Source organism: Parastagonospora nodorum (genome assembly GCF_000146915.1).
Source record: "Parastagonospora nodorum SN15 chromosome Unknown scaffold_18, whole genome shotgun sequence".
NCBI classification, from domain to species: Eukaryota; Fungi; Ascomycota; class Dothideomycetes; order Pleosporales; family Phaeosphaeriaceae; genus Parastagonospora; species Parastagonospora nodorum.
Window position 1 is genome coordinate 333587 of NW_001884566.1, and position 19190 is coordinate 352776.

Below are 19190 nucleotides of genomic sequence, written 5' to 3' on the forward strand. Positions count from 1 at the left end.
ATCTCGTCAGCGAGTGGGGTGAAGACGTGATTGTGCCATCGACAGGCATGCGCTGTGCTCGCACATGACTCGAACGCGATAACGGATTGACCCAGTGCTTGATGACATGTATTGTATTGCACCGCGGCAAATTGCCAGACTTAAAAGTCGCTTGGATGGTTGTTGAAGTTGAAGGAGACTGTTCTCGCACTCAATTTACGTCATGGCGCCCAAATCAGTCATTCCCAATTCGGACCGGACGGCCACAGAAGCTCAAACTTCTCCATCAACGCGACGCGTCGCCCAGCTTACAGGTCATCTTGCGCCTGTAGAAGAGACCGAACGTGTCAAAAAACGCCCCGAACTCCCAATCCCATATCCTGTTTCTAAACTCCAGATCGATACAAGCCATAGCATAGATCAGGTGCGAGAGCTGAAGGTAGCGGTCATCGGTGCTGGGCTTGCTGGTATTAATGCTGGCATTTTGCTTCCAGCCAAGGTGCCAGGCATCAAATTGACTATTTATGAGAAGAACACTGATGTTGTGAGTAATTCGTAACATTTGAAAACAATCTCTAATTTCTACAGAGCGGCACATGGCTGGAAAATGTCTACCCCGGAGTTCGATGCGATATACCAGCACATGTTTACCAATCGACATATTCACCTAACACCCAATGGACAGAAATCTTCGCGAAGGGCGGTGAAATACGCGACTATTGGCAGGCCCAGGCAAAAAAACATGGTGTCTACGACTATGTGAAGCTACGGCATCGCGTAGATGGGGCGGAGTGGAGTGATGCGGAATCGAATTGGCGTGTCAAAGTGACGAATCTTGATACTGAAAGCTCTTTCACCGAAAGTTTCGATTTTCTTATCACGGCTATTGGACGATTCAATGCCTGGAAACTGCCTGACTATCCTGGGCTCGACGAGTACAAAGGCCATCTTCGACACACGTCAAACTGGGACCCATCTTTTGACCCAGCAAACAAGAAAATCGCCGTGATAGGGAATGGCGCAAGTGGGATTCAGGTGGTACCAAATTTGCAACCCATCGCCAAACATGTAACTCATTTCGTCCGCAATCCCACATGGATTGCAACCTCTTGGGCGGGCGATGAAAGAACTTTCGAGCCTCAGCCCTATCCAGAAGAGCAGCGCAAATCTTTCGAAGACCCTGAAATATACCTGGCTTTCCGAAAAGACCTCGAAGATAGGTACTGGAGACGGTTCCGTGCGATGGTACGCGACTCACCGGAGAATGCGGGTATACGCGAGCTTTTTATTGAAGTGATGAAGAAGCGAGCAGCAAAAAAGCCTGAGTTGCTCGATGGACTGATTCCAGACTTTGCACCGCATTGCAGAAGATTGACGCCAGGGCCTGGCTATCTGGAGTCGCTCACTGAAGACAACGTAAATTTAGTGAAAACTCCGATCAAGCGTTTCACGCCGACTGGCATTGAGACAGTGGATGGAAAGAACTTTGATTTCGATGCAATTCTATGTGCCACCGGTGCAAACACTGACCTCGTACCACCCTTTCCGCTGAAGGCACGAGGAGTAGATATCAACAAAGCGTGGAAACCTGAGGGAAAATGGGGCTTCCCATACACATATATGGGCGTGGCCACACCAGGATTTCCGAACTTGTTCTTCCTGGCTGGTCCTCACGCTACAGGTCCTTCAGGCACTGTGCCGCAAGCTGTCGAAACTGCACTCACTTACTTCGCGAAAGCCATGCGCAAAGCATCATCGCAAGGTATCAAATCGATGGCACCTTCAAAGGAAGCGACAGACGACTTCATCGATTATTGTGATGCATTCTTCCCAACCACAGTTTTGACCGACAATTGCTCTTCTTGGAACAACGGGGGTGTGCCAGGTCAGCGCATTCATGGACTTTGGCCTGGATCTGCTGCCCACATCACACTGGTCAGACGTGAACCAAGATGGGAAGACTGGGAGTATGAGCGCGAGAATAAGCAGAATAGATTTGCCTACTTTGGCAACGGATATACTGAAGCAGAGATTGACGAGACGACTGATCTCACTTCTTATTTGAGGGCACCAGGTCAGGAGGTAGACCTGCGGGACCTTCACGAGAGCTGGTGGGATGTGCCTGGAGCAAGGAAGAAGACTTGAACGATAGAGCTCTCCAGCATCATCAACTTCAAATCAAAAAATCATCGTGCTGAACTTCTTCGTTGCATTCCCCTTCCAATCATGAAGCACTCAACAATCAACCATCCAAGAATGATTCTACAGCTTCCACCCCCACAAACACCCGCTTCGGTCTCATCACACCGCAAAATCTTCCAGCCCAAGCACGATATTCGCTTATCTATTCTGTCACCCTTCCAGCCCACGTGTAATTGATTACGGCTCTATCTCGGATAAGCAGAAAAGCTGCGCGCTGTGCTCCGCTTGTCGACATTGGAGATGCGCGACAACTTCGTCAAATACCAGGAAGATGGCGTGCTACCCCATCAAACCACCGACCTCCAAAACATGCCGAGGAAACGCCCGCAACGGCTTCCCGAAGCTTTGTTACGATAACAACATACTCGTAGTAACGGTTCTAGAATTGGAGTGGCCGATAAACGGAGTGTCGCGGAACGTGGGGTCTTGCGTGATTGTGGTGAATTGCATGGGTGGTATGGCGGATGGTAAGCAGTAGCGAAACGCGTCGGAACCGTGTGCCGCGGCCTGGATAGAGGTACTTCCAGGAGCCGGATGAAATACTCATGAAGGATTGGTGTTCGTGGCGATTGTGTTCATCATCCTGCATACAGAATTCTGCCAATCTCAAGACATTCAGTCATCATGTCCGACAAAGACACCACACTTGAGTCTGGGAGCGACACCAGCTCCGAGAGACGCGACTATCCAGGTAATTCTGCTCCATTTCTGACACAAAGTGCATTGCTGAGAGACTGCAGTAAAATGGTACCGCTCAACTTTCTTCAACATGACCATTTTAGGTCTCTGCAACTTCAGCGCACCTGGTATCTGGGGAGCTATGAACTCCCTTGGTGCCGGAGGAGCGCAATCGCCTCATCTAGTTAATGCAGGCAATGCGCTCACGTTCTGTTTGATGGTGGTGAGCTGTTACTTCAGCAGTGTGATTGTGCATTACGTTGGCATCAAAGGCGCACTCATGTTTGGCACGTGAGTAGAAATACACTTTTGTTGAGGCGGCGATTGACAATGAGTAGAATTGGATACGCACCATTTGCTGCAGCATTGTACACGAACAACCGGTTCGGGACGGAGTGGTTCATCTATCTCGGCGCATCACTTTGCGGCATCTCAGCAGGCGTATTCTGGATGGCTGAAGCTGCTATCGCAATTGCGTATCCCGAGCCGTGGAACAAAGGCAAAGCATTAGGTTACTGGCTTACCTACCGTCTCGCGGGACAAATTCTTGGTGGCGCAATCAACTTGGGACTCAATGCGGATCGCGACCAAGCTGGCAAGGTTACGTACACCGTCTACCTGATCTTCATCGCCCTTCAGTGCATTGGCCCCGTTGTGGGACTTTTCTTGAACAAGCCAGAGAAGGTGCAGCGCAAAGATGGCAAGAAAGTTGAGCTGGCGATTCTGGAGAAACCCTGGTTCGAACTCAAAGAGATTGCACGACTGTTCTTCACAAAGAGGTTCTTGCTCATTCTGCTTTGGATCGGACAAGCCGTATTTGCTGAAGCTGTTTTCTTCACCTACCTCGCATGTAAGTTGATTCAGTGCTTCATCTGAAATCATGCTAACAACCTCCAGTGTGGTTTTCCGTCCGCGCGCGCGCCCTCGGATCCTTCCTCTCAGGCATCATCGCCGTGATATGCGGAAATCTGCTCGGCAACTACCTCGATCGCACTAGCATTCCTCTCCGCACCCGCACCCGCAGTACGTTCTGGGTCCTTGTAGTCCTCCAGGGTGCCTGGTGGCTTTGGGCCACGATCCTTGTCACGGAATTCCAGTCCTCAAAGCCTACCTACGACTGGTCATCTCCCAGCTTCGGTCGCGCTTTCGCAGTCTTCATCTTCCTGACTGCCGGCTTTCAGATGAACTATCTCTTCCTGTACTTCATTATTGGCAATTTGGCACTTAATCAGCAGGAAGTCATTCGCTATGCTGCGCTGCTGAGAGGGAGTGAGAGCGCGTGGCAGGCGGTCAGCTATGGCATCACTAGCATCACGGTCTTTGCGGAGGTCGGAGCTGTGTATTGGAACTTTGCGCTTTGGGGTGTGGCGATCTTTCCGGCGTGGTTGGTTCTGAAGGAGTTTGGAGGCGAGAAGCCGACTGCTATTGAGCAAACTGCGCATGGCATTGTGAAGCCAACAGTCAAAGTTGATGAAGTGGTTGCGGAGAGGGCAGATAAGTCTGTGGCTATCTGATAGATGGAGACGAAGGAGCGTGGGGAATAAACCTTGGGGATGTCTTGTAATGTAGAAATGTACGTTCGAAATCAACAGATTATCATTGGCCATTATGTGGTGCAGCGAAACTAGGATAGATGACATGTCAATCAACCATATTCGGGAAGAAGGTGACTGCATTTCATCTATTTCAGTACAGCAACCAACCGTCCTCCGCTGATCTCCCTCTTCCTCATTCGATCGAGGCCTGCATTGATCCCTTCAAGTCCATCGACAGTTCCAACAACGTCTGGTGGCACGAGTAGTCCTTTCACTAGCAATCGCTCGCACCAAGCACTCAAGGCTTCACCGACTTCGGGGACTTCGTGAAAAAGCTTGATCGGCACGCTATGCAATGCGACACCTTCAGGTACGTCACTCTTCGGCAATCCGGTCAATCCCACCAAATGCGACTTTTGGGTACGCGAGCATTTCTCGAGCGGCGTTGATGGTGGGCTAGGTAGCTTCGCTCCAGCTTGCTCTAAGACTTTCCCGTCACGCGAAAGTGTGGGTGCCGTTGATTTCGAGTTTGCGAGCGATCGAGAAAGGTGGCCAGCCGACTCCTTTCCAATGGTGTCGAAGCCAAATCGGGCCCGGGAGCCCGTGTTCGCGTTGATGATTTCAATGGCCCTCTGAGGGTCGTGCGAGTCTACCACAAGGTCAGGCCTGATGGCCTCGTTAGATGACAGCCTAAGTCCATGTTTCGCGTTGTCGACAACAGAAACAATTTTGAGACCCGCGAGGCGCGCAATCTGCTTTGCAGCATGTGCACAAGTAGAACTGCCGCCCCAGATCACGAGGAAATCGTCGGCCTTTGCACGATCTGCTACCGAGATACCGTGCAAGCATTCTTGCCGTATATCCGTGGGCAATTGATCTGCTTCAAGACTGCGGACCATGCTGAGAAGATCTGGTCCGTCTTCGATGCTAGAGAAATCCAGTCCCATGCATATACCCAAAGCCAATGCAGCAGACACGAATGCAACTCCCAGAATGCTGCCTGAGCGGATGGAGATGTTCTTTGGTATACGTATAGCATTGAACGACGATGCGACACTGTATTGCTGGAATGCGGCTTTCCGCAGGTCACGGTAATCGGTCGAAGGAACTACGATCACATCGCCGTCCTTGATGCGGGAACTTCCTGCATCGGACGCTTTCACAACTGTGCCAGCGAACTCACGGCCAGCGATGTATGGCAGTGTAGGAATTCCGAAATTGAAGTCTCTGGAGATGGTGAGCGTAGACGCGTCAAGCCCGCTATAGGAGACCTACGGTGCTTTCCAGTCAATTGGATTGAGTCCTACTGCTCCCACCTTGACGAGCAGTTCGGTATCATGCTGTAATGCCGGAACCGTGTAGTCTTTGGTGACGTTGTAAGGCTGACGAATTGCATGCAATAGCAAAACGGATTGAGCTGCTGGTGTTATAACCGCCTCTTCTGCTCGCTGAAAGCCACTTTCGGTCTTTCGTCTCTTATTATGCACAGTTTCCTCGGGGTCTGGTCTCGCTGAACTTCTTGTGCGTCGCTTCCGTGTAGACATGATTTCTTCCCAACTTTCCGGAAACAGCCTCCTTCGTTCAAGTTGAGACTTGCAATATTGTTTTGGACCACCTGCGGAATCTCCGAATAAAATTATGTCAAAGTGGTGGCTAATTTCGGACTGCCGGCTTCCTGTAAAAGGATATTTCGAGTTTCCCTGGGTCGTCATTGCGCATGACATGACATGGTGGACAGGGCTTCCATGTCGGATCCCTATAGCGCTTCACGAGAACGATATTGGGTGGGGTAATAGCGCCGTCGACATTGTGGGGTCTGATGGCGTTGTACAGTAGTGGGGGACATGCCGTGAAGCAGCGACTCTATTCGCAGCATGGAATTATGCCGGTGCTGCCGACGTCCTATATCGGAAGGGATGTTAGTTTGTCCTAGTTACTTGGAGTAGGTTGTCATCTACCGATGATGCTGGTATTGGAGTTCGCAGATAAGCGATTGCGTTAAAAACCGCTGTAAGCACACCATCCGCACCACGACCTCGCTCAAACTTACCTCGGCGCTATTGGCTAGCAACCTTACTACTTGCAACAACATTCGACAATGGCCAAGAGGAAGAGAACGAACGGGACTTCAGTTTCGAAGAATGCGAAACCCAGGAATGGTGATGCCACAGGTAGCAATGCTACAGCTGGCAAGAAGGTCATTATCAATGCATTCGTTGAGATGTGTATGTTCCGCCAGATCACGTGCACTCCTCAGCAGTTTGCCTCAGTTGTATTGTTTTAGCTAACATTTGATGTGTAGGCAGCGGTCATCAGTCGCCAGGACTTTGGCGACACCCGGATGATCGCTCGCATGAATTCAACAATGTTGACCATTGGGTAGAGCTTGCGAAAATGCTCGAGGATGCCAAGATTCATGGTATCTTCATAGCAGACGTCCTCGGTGGCTATGATGTGTATAATGGAACCCTCGACGCAGCACAAATCTCCGGTGCGCAATGGCCGGTCAACGAGCCCTTAGCTGTAGTCAGTGCAATGGCTGCAGCCACAAAAAGCATCGGCTTTGGCGTCACAGTCTCGACCACATACGAGCAGCCGTATCACTTGGCTAGGAGGCTTTCCACAGTGGACCATCTCTCGAAGGGAAGGTAAGTCAACATTGTTCCCCAACGTATGCGGTAGCTCATATTTCTAGACTTGGTTGGAATGTAGGTTTTAAGCGCTATAATGGCGGAAGCAATAACTAAATACCTAGATTGTGACAAGTTACCTGGATTCTGCCGCCCGCAACATGAGCATGAAGGAACAGCTACCGGTCAGTTCGAGGGTGGACATACGAGTGACCTAGACTGACTGTTCAAAAGCATCATGAAAGATATGCCCAAGCTGAAGAGTACGTCAAAGTGATGTACAAACTCCTCGAATCATCGTGGAGAGATGACGCTGTGGTACTGGACCGTAAAAAGGGGGTGTATACAATGCCGGAGAGGGTTCGAAAGATTAACCATCAAGGAAAATACTTTGACGTAACTGGACCACACATCTGTCAGCCTAGCCCACAAAGGACGCCCTTGATTCTTCAGGCTGGTGCATCAAAAGCTGGAAAAGTTTTCGCAGCACAAAACGCAGAGGCAATTTTTGTCTCCGCCCATGCGCCTGAAGTGTGCGCAAAGAACATCGCCGAAATTCGAGAAATCGCATCTTCCCCAGTTCGGCAGAGATGGCCAAGAACATCAAGGTCCTTGCTCTTGTCACGCCTATCTTGGGGAAGACGGAAGAAGAAGCCCAGTCCAAATTAGCTGAATACCGCCGGTATGCGTCGCTCGAGGGTGCTTTAGCACTTTTCTGCGGATGGACCGGCATCGATCTTGGCAAGTATGGTGATGAGGAGGAGTTACGGCAGGTTGAAAGCAACGCTGTAAGATCTACTGTCGAAGGCTATGCCCGGTTTTCGCCAGGGACCTCCAAGTGGACGAAGCACACTGTCGCTGAGCACGTAAGTGTGGGTGGTAATGGCCCAATATTTGTCGGAACTCCCGCACAGGTTGCAGACGGATTCCAAGCATGGATTGACGAAGCTGACGTTGATGGGTTCAACATTGTAAGTCTTGCCCAGTTGTGATATGATTTTGTTTTGACAGCGGGTAGGCATATGCTCTTTTCCCGCAGTCTTTCAAAGACGTCATTGAGCTTCTGCTTCCAGAGCTTAGAGCGCGCGGTATGTTCTGGGACGACTACGCCGTTCCAAATGGGACGTATCGCGAAAACTTCTATGCGAAGAAAGGTCAAACAGGTCCACTAGATGAGCATGTGGCATCCAAGTATCGATGGAAGGCTGGGGTCGCAGCTGAAGATCATTTGATACCTGAATAAGTAGCATCACAAATAGAAGTCGGCTGGTCTAAATAGGGACTGGATGGTTTTGATGATTAGGATGTCACAGAACGCGACATCGACGCGTCAAGATAGTAGCGTGCCAAGCCATGATAACAAAGACCGTCATCCCCAGTAACTCTTCACATTCACTGCTTCACGTCCTGCAGTCATGTCAGAGAACTTCAAAGCCCTTTCTTTTTCCATGTTAAGTCAGCTGCCTGTCCAGTCTACAGCTATGTCAGGTCACAAAGTGCACCTCGAGAATGCGGACAGTCCTGGTCACACAAGCGAAAACATTGCATTTCAGTCTCGTTGTCAACCTTCAATCAAATCCATGACTGCACCGCGCGGTCGCTCAGCAATTCCTTAACTCCCAACATCCACAAATCCTTATCACGCCCATCACCCCTGCTGTCGCTTCATCGAAGACTCTTCCAGTCTCACGAGCGCCTCAGTCCTAATTGAATTACCAGACATGCAATTTTATTCTTGGCAGGGCTCGTTGTCCAAACAGCGTGGTTCGGATGTCTCCATGCGTAATTCAAGCTTTGCGTGCCTAGCATTGTCTCATCGCGGGAAGGTATAACGCCATAAGCTTTTAGCCTATTTCAGTATCGACAGTGGGTCTACCCCATCACAAAACACTCTAGCAGCAAGACTCGTCTTTCGTGGAGCACGTCGCGCGTGCTGGCCTATCTTCGGATAAACCTGCAGTGTACAAGGCGCAATGTGTGGAGCTGAAGGGATGAGATATGCTTATAAGGATGGTGGAAGGACGCCGCAGGCCGATCGACTGCAACCGACAACATCGCCAACATGTCCGACAAGGCCGTCGAACCTGAGATCGAAAATGCGACCGACGCGCATAGTAAACCGATATCCCGCTTCACGCGATGGTACCGGAGTCCATTGTTCAATGTCATCGTGGTCGGCATGATTTCCTTCACCCAGCCTGGAATTTGGAATGCGCTTAACAGTAAGTTTGACAAATTTGTGACTACTGTCCGACACTGATCTCCAATAGATGTCGGTGCAGGAGGCCAACAAGAGCCCTATCTTGTCAACGGCGCAAATTCCCTCACATTTGGCATCATGGTCTTCGGCTGCTCGATCTTCGCCATTCTCGCCAACAAGATTGGTCTCAAAACCGTCCTCATCCTAGGTACTCTGGGATATGCACCATATAGTGCATCCCTGTATGTTAACAATCGATATGGCACGGAATGGTTCGTTCTCCTCGGTGGCGCAACTTGTGGTCTTGCAGCCTCTGCACTCTGGGCATCCGAAGGAGCCATCGCCCTGGGTTACGCAGACGTGCATAACCGTGGGAAATTCACTGGAATCTGGCTCGGATTGCGAGAGCTTGGTCAACTCATTGGTTCATCTATCCAACTTTCGCTCAACTACAAGAGTGGCGAGAGAGGCAAGGTGGGATATACAACCTATATTGTACTCATCGCATTGCAGTGCCTCGGCCTTCCGCTCGCACTTTTGGTATCGCCACCCCACAAGGTCATTCATCGCGATGGCCGCAAAGTTCCGGATCCCACAAAAAATAAAGCAGTGATGAAAGAAGCGAAGCGCTGGTTTGCACTGCTCAAGGACAAGCGCTTTTTCCTGCTCATTCCGGTAATGATTGGTTTCAACTGGAATAACACATACCAAGGAATTTACCTCACGCGCTATTTTTCTGTTCGCGCGCGGACACTTGGATCTTTGTCGTCTGGCATTGCAGCTACAGCAGCGAACATCTTCTGGGGTTGGTTCTACGACACGAAGTTTTTCAGTCGGCCTACACTGGCCAAGTTCACATGGACCATTTTCTCAGTGCTCATGTTGGCACTTTTCGGCTGGCAAGTCGCAAACGAGAAACTGTATGCTGAGGCAGTGCCGAAAGTTACTCTGGATTGGGACTTGCCAGGTTTTGGTCGCGGTTTTGCTGTCAACGTGATGTTCCGGTGAGCTCATCAAAAGCTATGATCGATTAAAACTTGTCTAACAACACGACAGATTTATGAATGAAAGCCACTACATGTTCGTCTACTGGATCCTCGGCGCTTTCTTTGACGACATCGAGACTTTGACATTGGCTGTTGGTTTGCTGCGCTCTTTCGAGTCTGTAGGTTCCTGCCTGGCTTTTGGCATTGGAGCCGCGAAGATCAAGCCAATGATCAACCTGATTATCGCTTTTGTTATGTTTGCCATCACGATACCATCAACATTTGCGGCAACATTTCTTGTTCCAGAACGCCCAGTCGATGAACGCACAAGAATTGAGCAAGAGTCAGTGCCGGAGGACAGCCGAAAGAGTGTCGAAAATGCCGTTGGTGACGCGCTGAGAAGAGATAGTTTGTGAGATTTGCCGAATAGTATGCCACCGTGCGAGCATGGAAGTAGCGAAACACATTTCAAAGCTAGCTACTTTTTTTATCCATAGAAAAATTCAACGGGGCGCTGTGGCAATACGACGCTATTTGTTGCCCATATGAGCGAACGTTGCAATATGAAAAACTAGGGTTTCGGGAACAACAACGCGTATAGAGAATCACAGAGTTATCATACCACCCGATGGCGTCCATTAACACGTACAGCCGTTTATAAAATCGTGCGGACACATCAGATTGCCGTGCAAGTTGCTTTGAAGTAGCCCTCTGAGGCTAGCTGATGGCTTATGTCATGGTTACACAGCATGCGCCAATTAGCTGATTCGACGTGAACAGAGCTTCTTACTAGATGCCTTCCATCCTGCAGGACGTGTGCTGTACCATGTTCTGCGGGGTAATGTATGATCACTACGTGAGACACAGTAGTGCTCAAGGTACTCGTAAGCAACCAGAGCAATCTTTATGCTACAACTACCAGAAGTCTGTGTACCATGTCATTCTACAAAGTTTGCTTCGATATCGCAGCAATGATGTTTCTCCTACACCTTCTCTTCTTCCAACCGGTTTCGTCGACCCCTTCAAAGGCCTTCAAAGCAAAATCTATCCGCTCACCTGTCGATCTACATGTCTCGTAAGATTTCGTGATCGTTGGAGGCGGGGCAAGTGGTCTTACTGTTGCGGACCGGCTCACTGAAGACCCATCGAAGACTGTGCTGGTGCTCGAATATGGGCCATTTGACACACACGAACCATCTGTTCTCGTACCAGGCTTGCTTAACCTCACATCGACTCCTTACTGGTTCAACCTGACATCAACGGCACAGCCACATCTCAACAATCGCACATTCCAAGTCACTATCGCTGCAGCCGTTGGTGGCGGTACCGTTATCAATGGCATGTTCTTCCACCGCGGCGCAGAAGCTGATTACGATGCGTGGGAAGAGCTCGGCGCCCGAGGCTGGGGCTGGTCAGATTTGCTACCGTACTTCAAAAGAAGCGAGACGTTCACCCCGCCCAATGCATCATTTGCACGCGAATGGGGCATCGAGTGGGAAGAGCACTTACGCGGCACCCAAGGCCCGCTTCAGATTAGCTATCCACCCTACCAGTTCCCCATCATCAAAGATTTTTTCCGAGCATTTCACTCATTGGGCATCACGACACCGCGCGACTCTAGTGATGGAAGAGCCAATGGCGTATTTTGGGCACCGAGCACATTGGATCCAGTGGAGAGAACAAGAAGCTATGCAAGAACTGCGCATTACGATCGAGTCGCAGAAAAGAGGCCAAATTACCACATTCTACCCATGTCATCAGCGATTAGAATATTGTTTGATGCATCGAAAAAGGCCGTTGGCGTTGAGTATGTCAGTAGAGCTTCTAATAAAACATCTCGAGTTAGAGCGGACAAAGAAGTGATTCTCGCTGCGGGAGCAGTACATACGCCTCAGCTACTACTACTTTCTGGTATAGGAGAAAAACAAGAGTTAGAGCAGCATGGCATAGAGTGCATTTCTGATGTGCCAGGTGTTGGTCACAACTTTCAAGACCATCCGACGATGTTCTTCATCAACACTTGTGAGTATAAACATCTTCGCTATTCATACGATAATCTATAGCGCTGCACAGTCTTCCCTAACACGCCACAGTTGAGGATGACATCGATCCAAGTATCGATGACCTGACCTCCAACCAGACTTTCATATCTGAACAATTAGCTCTCTATGAGCACTCCAGAGAAGGCGCCTACACCATAGTTAACAATGGCGGCAATACTGCTGCCTTCGTCGCTCTCCCACAAATGGTCGCATCTGCTACGCTCTCCAAGCTCCTGAATTACACCACTTCACGTATGGACACAACACTTCCGTATTCGATCCAATCCCTATACACGCATCAACATACTATCCAGATGCGTCAACTTGCCACGAACAATACCTCTGTACAAGAGACTGCTTTCAACAAAGGCTTCCTGCCCATCACGCTGCTGCTACACGCACTCTCGAGGGGCCGCATCTCTCTCAACGCAATTAGGCCACTCTCCGCGCCTCTTGTTGACTACAGCACGCTATCACATCCACTGGATTCGGAAATCTTCGTGCAGATGCTGCGTTTCAATCGTCGCTTGCTGCAAATGCCCAGTCTCGCTGCACTACAACCGAGGGAGCTGGTGCCCGGTGCCAATGTCAGTACCGATGAAATGTTGAAAAACGTGTTACCAGGGCTGGTGCAACCCACATTCCAGCATCCTTGTTGTACTGCTGCTATGGGAAAGAGAGCTCATGGGGGAGTTGTAGATCCGGAGAGTCTACTGGTGTGGGATGTGCATGGGTTGAGTATTGTCGATGCGAGTTTGATGCCAATGATCGTTGGAGCACACTTGATGGCGACCGTGTATGGAGTCGCTGAAAAGGTATGTTTGAAGTTCTTTGGTGCAAGTTTAATGCACACTCGCGTCGCGATTTGTGTGTCATGCGCCGCATCCATTCATTTCACTGATGTGATCACAGGCCGCGGACATGATCAAAAGGAGGCACGGAATAGCATGCTGATCACCACCTTCTATTCGATTTACTGTCCCCATAATATGAAAAGTTATTACCACTATACCTTCATCGAGCCTTCTCCATCCCTGATCTAATATATTAGACGGCACATCTCCAGGCCCACCATACACCCCAACAATGGCACGCCGCACCGGCGACGACACAGCAGTGAAACAACTGATGACTGCTTCCAAATACGTCGAATCTCCCTTTCCCCTTCTCTTTTGCCCACGTACAGCACTCAGGCCAACGTTTCGCGAAGAACCAAGATCCAATTCCATACCACGCTCCTTCTGCAAGCCACCACATTGCGCCCCTATAGTAGAATGCCTCGTAGGTACCATAGTATAAGCAAGCATGCATAACTGGTGCACATCCACTCAGCGCTGTCGCGATGAACGCCGCAGTCCTATGCGGTCTATGCGCGGGCCCTTGCAGCTTTGGATGCAGGACAAAGAGACAAGAGGTAAGAACCAGGACAGCGATCATACTGAAGTAGATGCGCTGGTGCGCCGGCGAATCATAGAATCCAACGTATATGCCCGAGATGAAAGAGGCCAAGATGAGCGCGAGGATGCCAGTGTAATCGAGCAACAGGCAGCTTGCACTCACGAATCTTGAATGATTCATCATAGTGTGGTATGTCGCGGAAAGACTCAATGTCAGGAGTGCGGCCATTGGTGTGAGTGTCAATATAAATCTGTCCATCCATGGTGCTTCCGCGTAGATGGACGAAATGTTGATCTGCAGCGTCGGTAGCGCGAAGGCCAGAACAATAGCGGGAAGAAGATGGGTGTAGATATTCAGCGACTCGTTATGGATATAGGTAAGACTTTGAAGGCAGGCGTGGAACGAGTTCGATACTGGTCGGTACGCCGACAGGATATGCGGATTGTCGCGATACCAGTCTGGAAGTACGTCGAAGGGGACGAGAGCAGGTGCAGGCGCAAGGCGTTTCGAAAAAAAACGAGGCATATTGCGAGCTAAATTCGATTAATATGTGAGAAGAAGATATTGATATGGCGTAGAAATGAAGCCCGCTGCTTCAAAACACAGAATGACATGCACGGGAAGGATGAAAGCGATAACACAGCGAGTGAAGAACAAAACCACAAACACGCCGGCCTCGCGGGGCCATATACCCAAGTGGGAACATGTGGAATCAAGACGGGGTGGACTGGAAAAATTTGTGGTTCGCCATCGGGCGATTGAGAAGGCGAGGAAGTTCGCAAGCTCTGGTTGGGCGGTCATCCGTTGCTGACAGTGATCACCTGCGGGATGACGTCTGCGCTTGCCCAGGTGTATGACAGCCCTGGAGCTCAACCATTCCCAACAACATGCGATAGTAACCACCCAGAACAATTCAAAAGATGTTGTTTGGTTCACAGAATCTATCAAGATGATTTTAAACTCTGCAAAACCCCACTACATTATACCTGCGGGCCTACTGAATGGACATCAACTCCCGCTTCCCTCGGCAAACCTGCTGTTTGATGTGAACCCATCTATCTCAGCTATAACCACCCATGAAAGATACAAGTGAGTGATCAGTTGCAATCACTTTTCGCCCTATCAAATGGGTATCCGAAAGCATCGTCACCGTTGCGCAGAATCTGGATACTTCAGCCTTCGCTCGCGTTATTGGTACCCTCCAGCCTACACATTGAAGTCTCCGCAATCGAGACTAGCGATTCAAGTATTTGCTCACTATAAGGCTCAAGGGAGAGGTAAGTCAGAAGACTTTATGTGTCGTGAGAGAAACCCACACCGCTCTTACGAGTACATGCTGTATCATATGCACACCGAGCAATGGGCTGCACCGAGAGCAAGAAGGAAACCCATCTGACATTAATGTGTGTAAGCTACTACATCCTATTGAATAGAAAAAATCTGCTCCATGAGCCCATCCTCTTTGTTCTTTTCAGTGGCCAGCGTTATGCAGAACAGATGCTTGCTTGCGTTCACGCTGATAACTTCATCAATCACCCCACTCTGTAGCACTGTTGCAAGACCCGCCAAGATACGTTCGACAGGACCTCTCGACTCCTTGCGAAACATCTGAAAGTTGCTGCGACTGTCTATGTTATGCCAGATAATAGTGATGTCAAAGTCCTCGTGAGGCACAAATGTGGCAACCGGCTGCACCACACTCGTTCCGGTTGGGGACGCTGTTGTGAAGTCAGTTTTAGTCCATAGTATTGATAAGATAGGAATGGGGAACCTACGTACGGTTGTTATCCGCAGAAAGCTCCACGTTTTGCATCCTGGTAGAGAAAGGTGCCGATATGATCGTAGCGACAAAAAGCTAGATGAGCCTCGTGTGCAAGAGAATGGTTTTATTTATGGAAAAGGTTCGAAAATTCAAGCAAAGTACTAAGGATAACGTAGGCCATTTGCCACCTTTGCATTACTGCGCCTCATTGCGCCGCACTGTCTTGCGCACATCTAGACAAGATCAGCAATGCAGTCAGCGCATGGCCTTGATTCTAAGATACGATCTAAGCGAGATTGGCAGTGGCTACATTACCTAGACAGGGCAATTAGATTGCAAGCCCCAAGGTCATAAAGTCCACGTTGTATACAGAGCCATCCACTGCTTATATGCTCAAAATTGTTGCATCATGGTTTGTTACCTACTGCTTGGTGTTGGATCTAAATTATAATGTTCGATGCGGACACACGCCTCCCTCATCGATTCCATGAAGAAGTGATTGTCACAGAACTCCAAGCACATAGAGCAGCCCTAAGTTCGAGTTTCTCCTCCATCGCCTGCCTACACGAAGTTGATAAACATCAACATGTTGAATACGAGTTTGACATGAGGTATTGTAAGCATCAATGAAGAAGCGAAATCTCAATTCCCCATTGTCACCGTGAGCACACACTGAGACAGTTTTCGGCTGTAGGTCTCAGGTGACAAAGAAAACAAACAGCGACCAGGTCTCAGTCTCAATAGACGGTCTAGTTAGAAATGAATCAGATGTGTACTATTTAAGGATGAACAAGGCTACAATCTATTCCGACAATCACAACACGGTCAAGTTTTCCAGCACCACCGCACTTGCCTAGAGCCCCCTACATCAAGCTACCCAACTACCACCACTTATCTGCAAGAGGTCATGACAAACGTTGCTCCTCCTGACCCAAATCGATGCTGGCTTTGCGAATTTCAGAACTCCTCCGATGCACAAACCTGCCAGCAATGTCAAACTGGAATACCACCGACTAGAATCCATACAAGAAAAGTCACTTACCTTACATCTACGTTCGGCTCCCGCGCATACGGGTTTGGCTGCCAGAAGCTCAATATAGGCCTGATCAACAATGCCATTGGCGTTCTGCAAAATGAACGTACCATGCCAGTCATAGTACGGACGGGAAACCGTGGCATGCAAGCTATACTTTTCAAGGACACATCTGGGCAAATCCGATCATTCATGAGAGGAGTGTCTGCTCATATAGCAGTCATGCCGCCGCCAGCAGGAAGCAATGTATTTGCCCAGTTTCTTGCAGCTAGCATAGGCATAATCGAAGCAGACACAGACTCAAACCTCGGTAAGATCTCGTTCCAATTCAATCCAATCACGGCATTAAGATTTGTACTCGTCTAACTTTGAATAGGATCTGGGCTCTTGACCGTCTAAAGCCACGCGCTCATATTCCAGGGCCACGTCTTGGTGTCGGGACCGATTTCATGCTTTAGCTCTGAGTCGAATTCTTTCCTTCTGAGCAGGCCTCCAAAAGGCTTACACTCGCACCAAGCCGGGCGGAACCAAACGTCATGCGACTCTGAGTGTGTTGTTTCGCAGCGGTACCATGCGTCGGTGGTTTCCCAAATCGGTGTGCTGATTTTGCTCTCGAACTGCTCTTTACTCCAATCTGGATCGAGCTCCGCCCACACAAGGTCAAACAGTTCGTCTGAATGGTCGGGATCAATTGAACGTTGGTAGGTTGTGAAGCGCTCGACCCACCAGGGGTAGTAGCCGGCAGTGTCCCAGTCGAAGATGGCTTCAATCTTGCCGTCGTGGACCATGATATTGGCGAAGTGAAGGTCAGCATGGGTGAGGACGTATGGTGCTCCGTCTGGGAAGTTGTCTCTGAGTTCTTGTAGCCTCAATTCAATAACGGATTTATCCTCGGTTTCCATTAGATTCGCTATTCCGGCCCGAAGCTCATCAGCCATACCATCAATCCATTCCTTGTCTTTTTCAACATATTTGCACTGGCTTGGCCAGGGACATCGTCCTATGACAGCGTCTGGAAGAGGGCTGCCATCTAATAACTGAGGAACGGGAGATGTGTGCTGGCGTAATTCTCGAAGTGCTGCAGTAATCTGCTGGGCATAACCCTTCTTCTCTTCGGGGGAGAGACTTGTCCAGACGTTGGATAACGGCACCCCCTTGGCTCGGGACATGACTGTGAATTGGAACGGATCCTCGGATGTCCCGTAGTGATGCATTTCTTTGACCAGGGGTATATCTTGACTGCCCTGGTCCTTTAGAAACTTGTAAACCATGTAGTCATTGCCGGTGGTCTTGCTTGTCGTGCGATCCCAGAGAAGCCAGTCGTTCCCTAAGAGCCAAAGGCCATCATTAGGCTTTGCGTAAAGAATTCGAATCCTTGATATGTACGAAGTGCAGCATTCGTAGTACGTGTTCCAACCACAAGACCGGCACAACACATCAACCGGGTGACGCTTCCTTTCATCCACATTTTTCAACTTTTCTTGCTCTTCCGCAGCTAACACATTTCCTCCTGCACAAAATATAAGACCAGGAATAAGATCAGTGGGGTGGAAACTAAAGTCGTAGGGTGACATATCGAAGTGCTGACAAGGATTATTGCGAAAGGTGGTGGTGTTTTGGATAAAGTAGGCTTCGAGGATTTTTATATATAACATGGAATAAAGAAGTTGTCGGAAGTAAACTCTCCCTCGTGTTCATATGTCGCAGCTTCATTTGCCGATTCAGCTTCGAATAAAGAGTGTTGACCGCAAACGGGCTGCTCTGTTCTTTGACAGTACCATAAGTATGCATGCAACTTATCCCTGCCGAATTAGACTATACAACACATATGAGGCGCGCGCGCGTTCGACAGCCTCTTATTTCGATGCTTTGATGTGGCTTGTTGGTCTTTGTTCGCAGCTGACGAGAACTCCTTCCTCATCCACGTAATTTCTGTCCTTACCCCGCACATAGAAAAGTGCAACATAGTGAACATAGTGTCCTGGTAAGGGCGGCGTCAGTGGTTCCTCTGTATAGATACAGGTCGAGGGCGGCGCCCCTAAGGTTATCTTCATCTGTCCGTGCACCGTCCCTTGCTCAACAGGTCCGACCGTGACACCAACTTCCCCAGCATTCCGCAATACCATTTCATTGTTCCCACGAGACACACCATTTCACGATGCGCTGCAGCCTTCTTTCGGAAGCGCATGCTGCAAGATCTGGTCCCGATCGTAAGGTCGGCTTTGACTATCACTTGTACTGCTTTCCAATAGCTGACTGATAAAGTACCAGGTCTGGCAGTTTTGGGACGGCGGTCAGCCGCGTGCACATCCGCGGCCATGCAGTCGGGCCGTGTCAACTTGAATCTAATCTTAACGACTACCTCTTCAGTTTCATCTCCGGCCAGGGCTTCCAAACTCGGGAGAAGTCCGAAATACAGTGGAAATTGCTGGTAGACGGCGACACTTTGGGTATGCAGTTGTCTCTACTGATGTCAGCCTTGAATTCCTATCATGACTCAAAGTTGAGGAAAGCCTGGGTTTCCGATGATGGTCGATCCCTGGCCATGGTAAGATTTCTTCGTTGTTTGGCAAAGATGTTTCCGTGAAGTGCACGAAGTCGAGTCAACAGCCCAGACTACCGGTAGCATGGTTTCTGGGTCCATGTGTATCGTCGCAGGTGTAAGGAGGAAGACTAATTGACACTACTTTACCTGTGACACGATGTTATGTAAGAACCATAGTCGTGGCTACTCCATGTAGACTT

General features: G+C 49.5%; 9 protein-coding genes across 9 annotated transcripts; 4 read left to right on the forward strand and 5 right to left on the reverse strand.

Moving 5' to 3' along the window:
* Positions 1–202: 202 nt before the first annotated feature.
* On the forward strand, positions 203–2124 carry SNOG_10998 (hypothetical protein; the record flags this gene model as incomplete). Its single annotated transcript, XM_001801201.1, has 2 exons — positions 203–523; positions 568–2124. The coding sequence occupies 2 exons, from the start codon at positions 203–205 to the stop codon at positions 2122–2124; spliced, it is 1878 nt and encodes a 625-aa protein (XP_001801253.1).
* A 681-nt stretch (positions 2125–2805) lies between these two features.
* SNOG_10999 (hypothetical protein) lies at positions 2806–4373 on the forward strand (the record flags this gene model as incomplete). The annotated part of the gene is made up of 4 exons (XM_001801202.1): positions 2806–2872; positions 2922–3150; positions 3198–3709; positions 3757–4373. The coding sequence occupies 4 exons, from the start codon at positions 2806–2808 to the stop codon at positions 4371–4373; spliced, it is 1425 nt and encodes a 474-aa protein (XP_001801254.1).
* Positions 4374–4540: 167 nt separating this feature from the next.
* Positions 4541–5733, reverse strand: SNOG_11000 (hypothetical protein; the record flags this gene model as incomplete). Its single annotated transcript, XM_001801203.1, has 2 exons — positions 4541–5654; positions 5711–5733. The coding sequence occupies 2 exons, from the start codon at positions 5731–5733 to the stop codon at positions 4541–4543; spliced, it is 1137 nt and encodes a 378-aa protein (XP_001801255.1).
* A 759-nt stretch (positions 5734–6492) lies between these two features.
* On the forward strand, positions 6493–8267 carry SNOG_11002 (hypothetical protein; the record flags this gene model as incomplete). The annotated part of the gene is made up of 5 exons (XM_001801204.1): positions 6493–6619; positions 6697–7042; positions 7161–7213; positions 7568–7995; positions 8064–8267. 5 exons carry the CDS (start codon positions 6493–6495, stop codon positions 8265–8267), a joined length of 1158 nt encoding a protein of 385 aa, XP_001801256.1.
* Positions 8268–9086: 819 nt separating this feature from the next.
* Positions 9087–12951, forward strand: SNOG_11004 (hypothetical protein; the record flags this gene model as incomplete). The annotated part of the gene is made up of 7 exons (XM_001801205.1): positions 9087–9246; positions 9295–10228; positions 10281–10618; positions 11291–11850; positions 12151–12232; positions 12304–12839; positions 12877–12951. 7 exons carry the CDS (start codon positions 9087–9089, stop codon positions 12949–12951), a joined length of 2685 nt encoding a protein of 894 aa, XP_001801257.1.
* A 315-nt stretch (positions 12952–13266) lies between these two features.
* Positions 13267–14175, reverse strand: SNOG_11005 (hypothetical protein; the record flags this gene model as incomplete). The annotated part of the gene is made up of 2 exons (XM_001801206.1): positions 13267–13286; positions 13437–14175. The coding sequence occupies 2 exons, from the start codon at positions 14173–14175 to the stop codon at positions 13267–13269; spliced, it is 759 nt and encodes a 252-aa protein (XP_001801258.1).
* Positions 14176–15072: 897 nt separating this feature from the next.
* SNOG_11006 (hypothetical protein) lies at positions 15073–15463 on the reverse strand (the record flags this gene model as incomplete). The annotated part of the gene is made up of 2 exons (XM_001801207.1): positions 15073–15368; positions 15430–15463. 2 exons carry the CDS (start codon positions 15461–15463, stop codon positions 15073–15075), a joined length of 330 nt encoding a protein of 109 aa, XP_001801259.1.
* Positions 15464–16317: 854 nt separating this feature from the next.
* SNOG_11007 (hypothetical protein) lies at positions 16318–16567 on the reverse strand (the record flags this gene model as incomplete). Its single annotated transcript, XM_001801208.1, is given in 3 exon segments — positions 16318–16425; positions 16455–16538; positions 16556–16567. The coding sequence occupies 3 exon segments, from the start codon at positions 16565–16567 to the stop codon at positions 16318–16320; spliced, it is 204 nt and encodes a 67-aa protein (XP_001801260.1).
* A 273-nt stretch (positions 16568–16840) lies between these two features.
* SNOG_11008 (hypothetical protein) lies at positions 16841–17716 on the reverse strand (the record flags this gene model as incomplete). The annotated part of the gene is made up of 1 exon (XM_001801209.1): positions 16841–17716. One exon carries the CDS (start codon positions 17714–17716, stop codon positions 16841–16843), a length of 876 nt encoding a protein of 291 aa, XP_001801261.1.
* Between the last annotated feature and the right edge of the window lie 1474 nt (positions 17717–19190).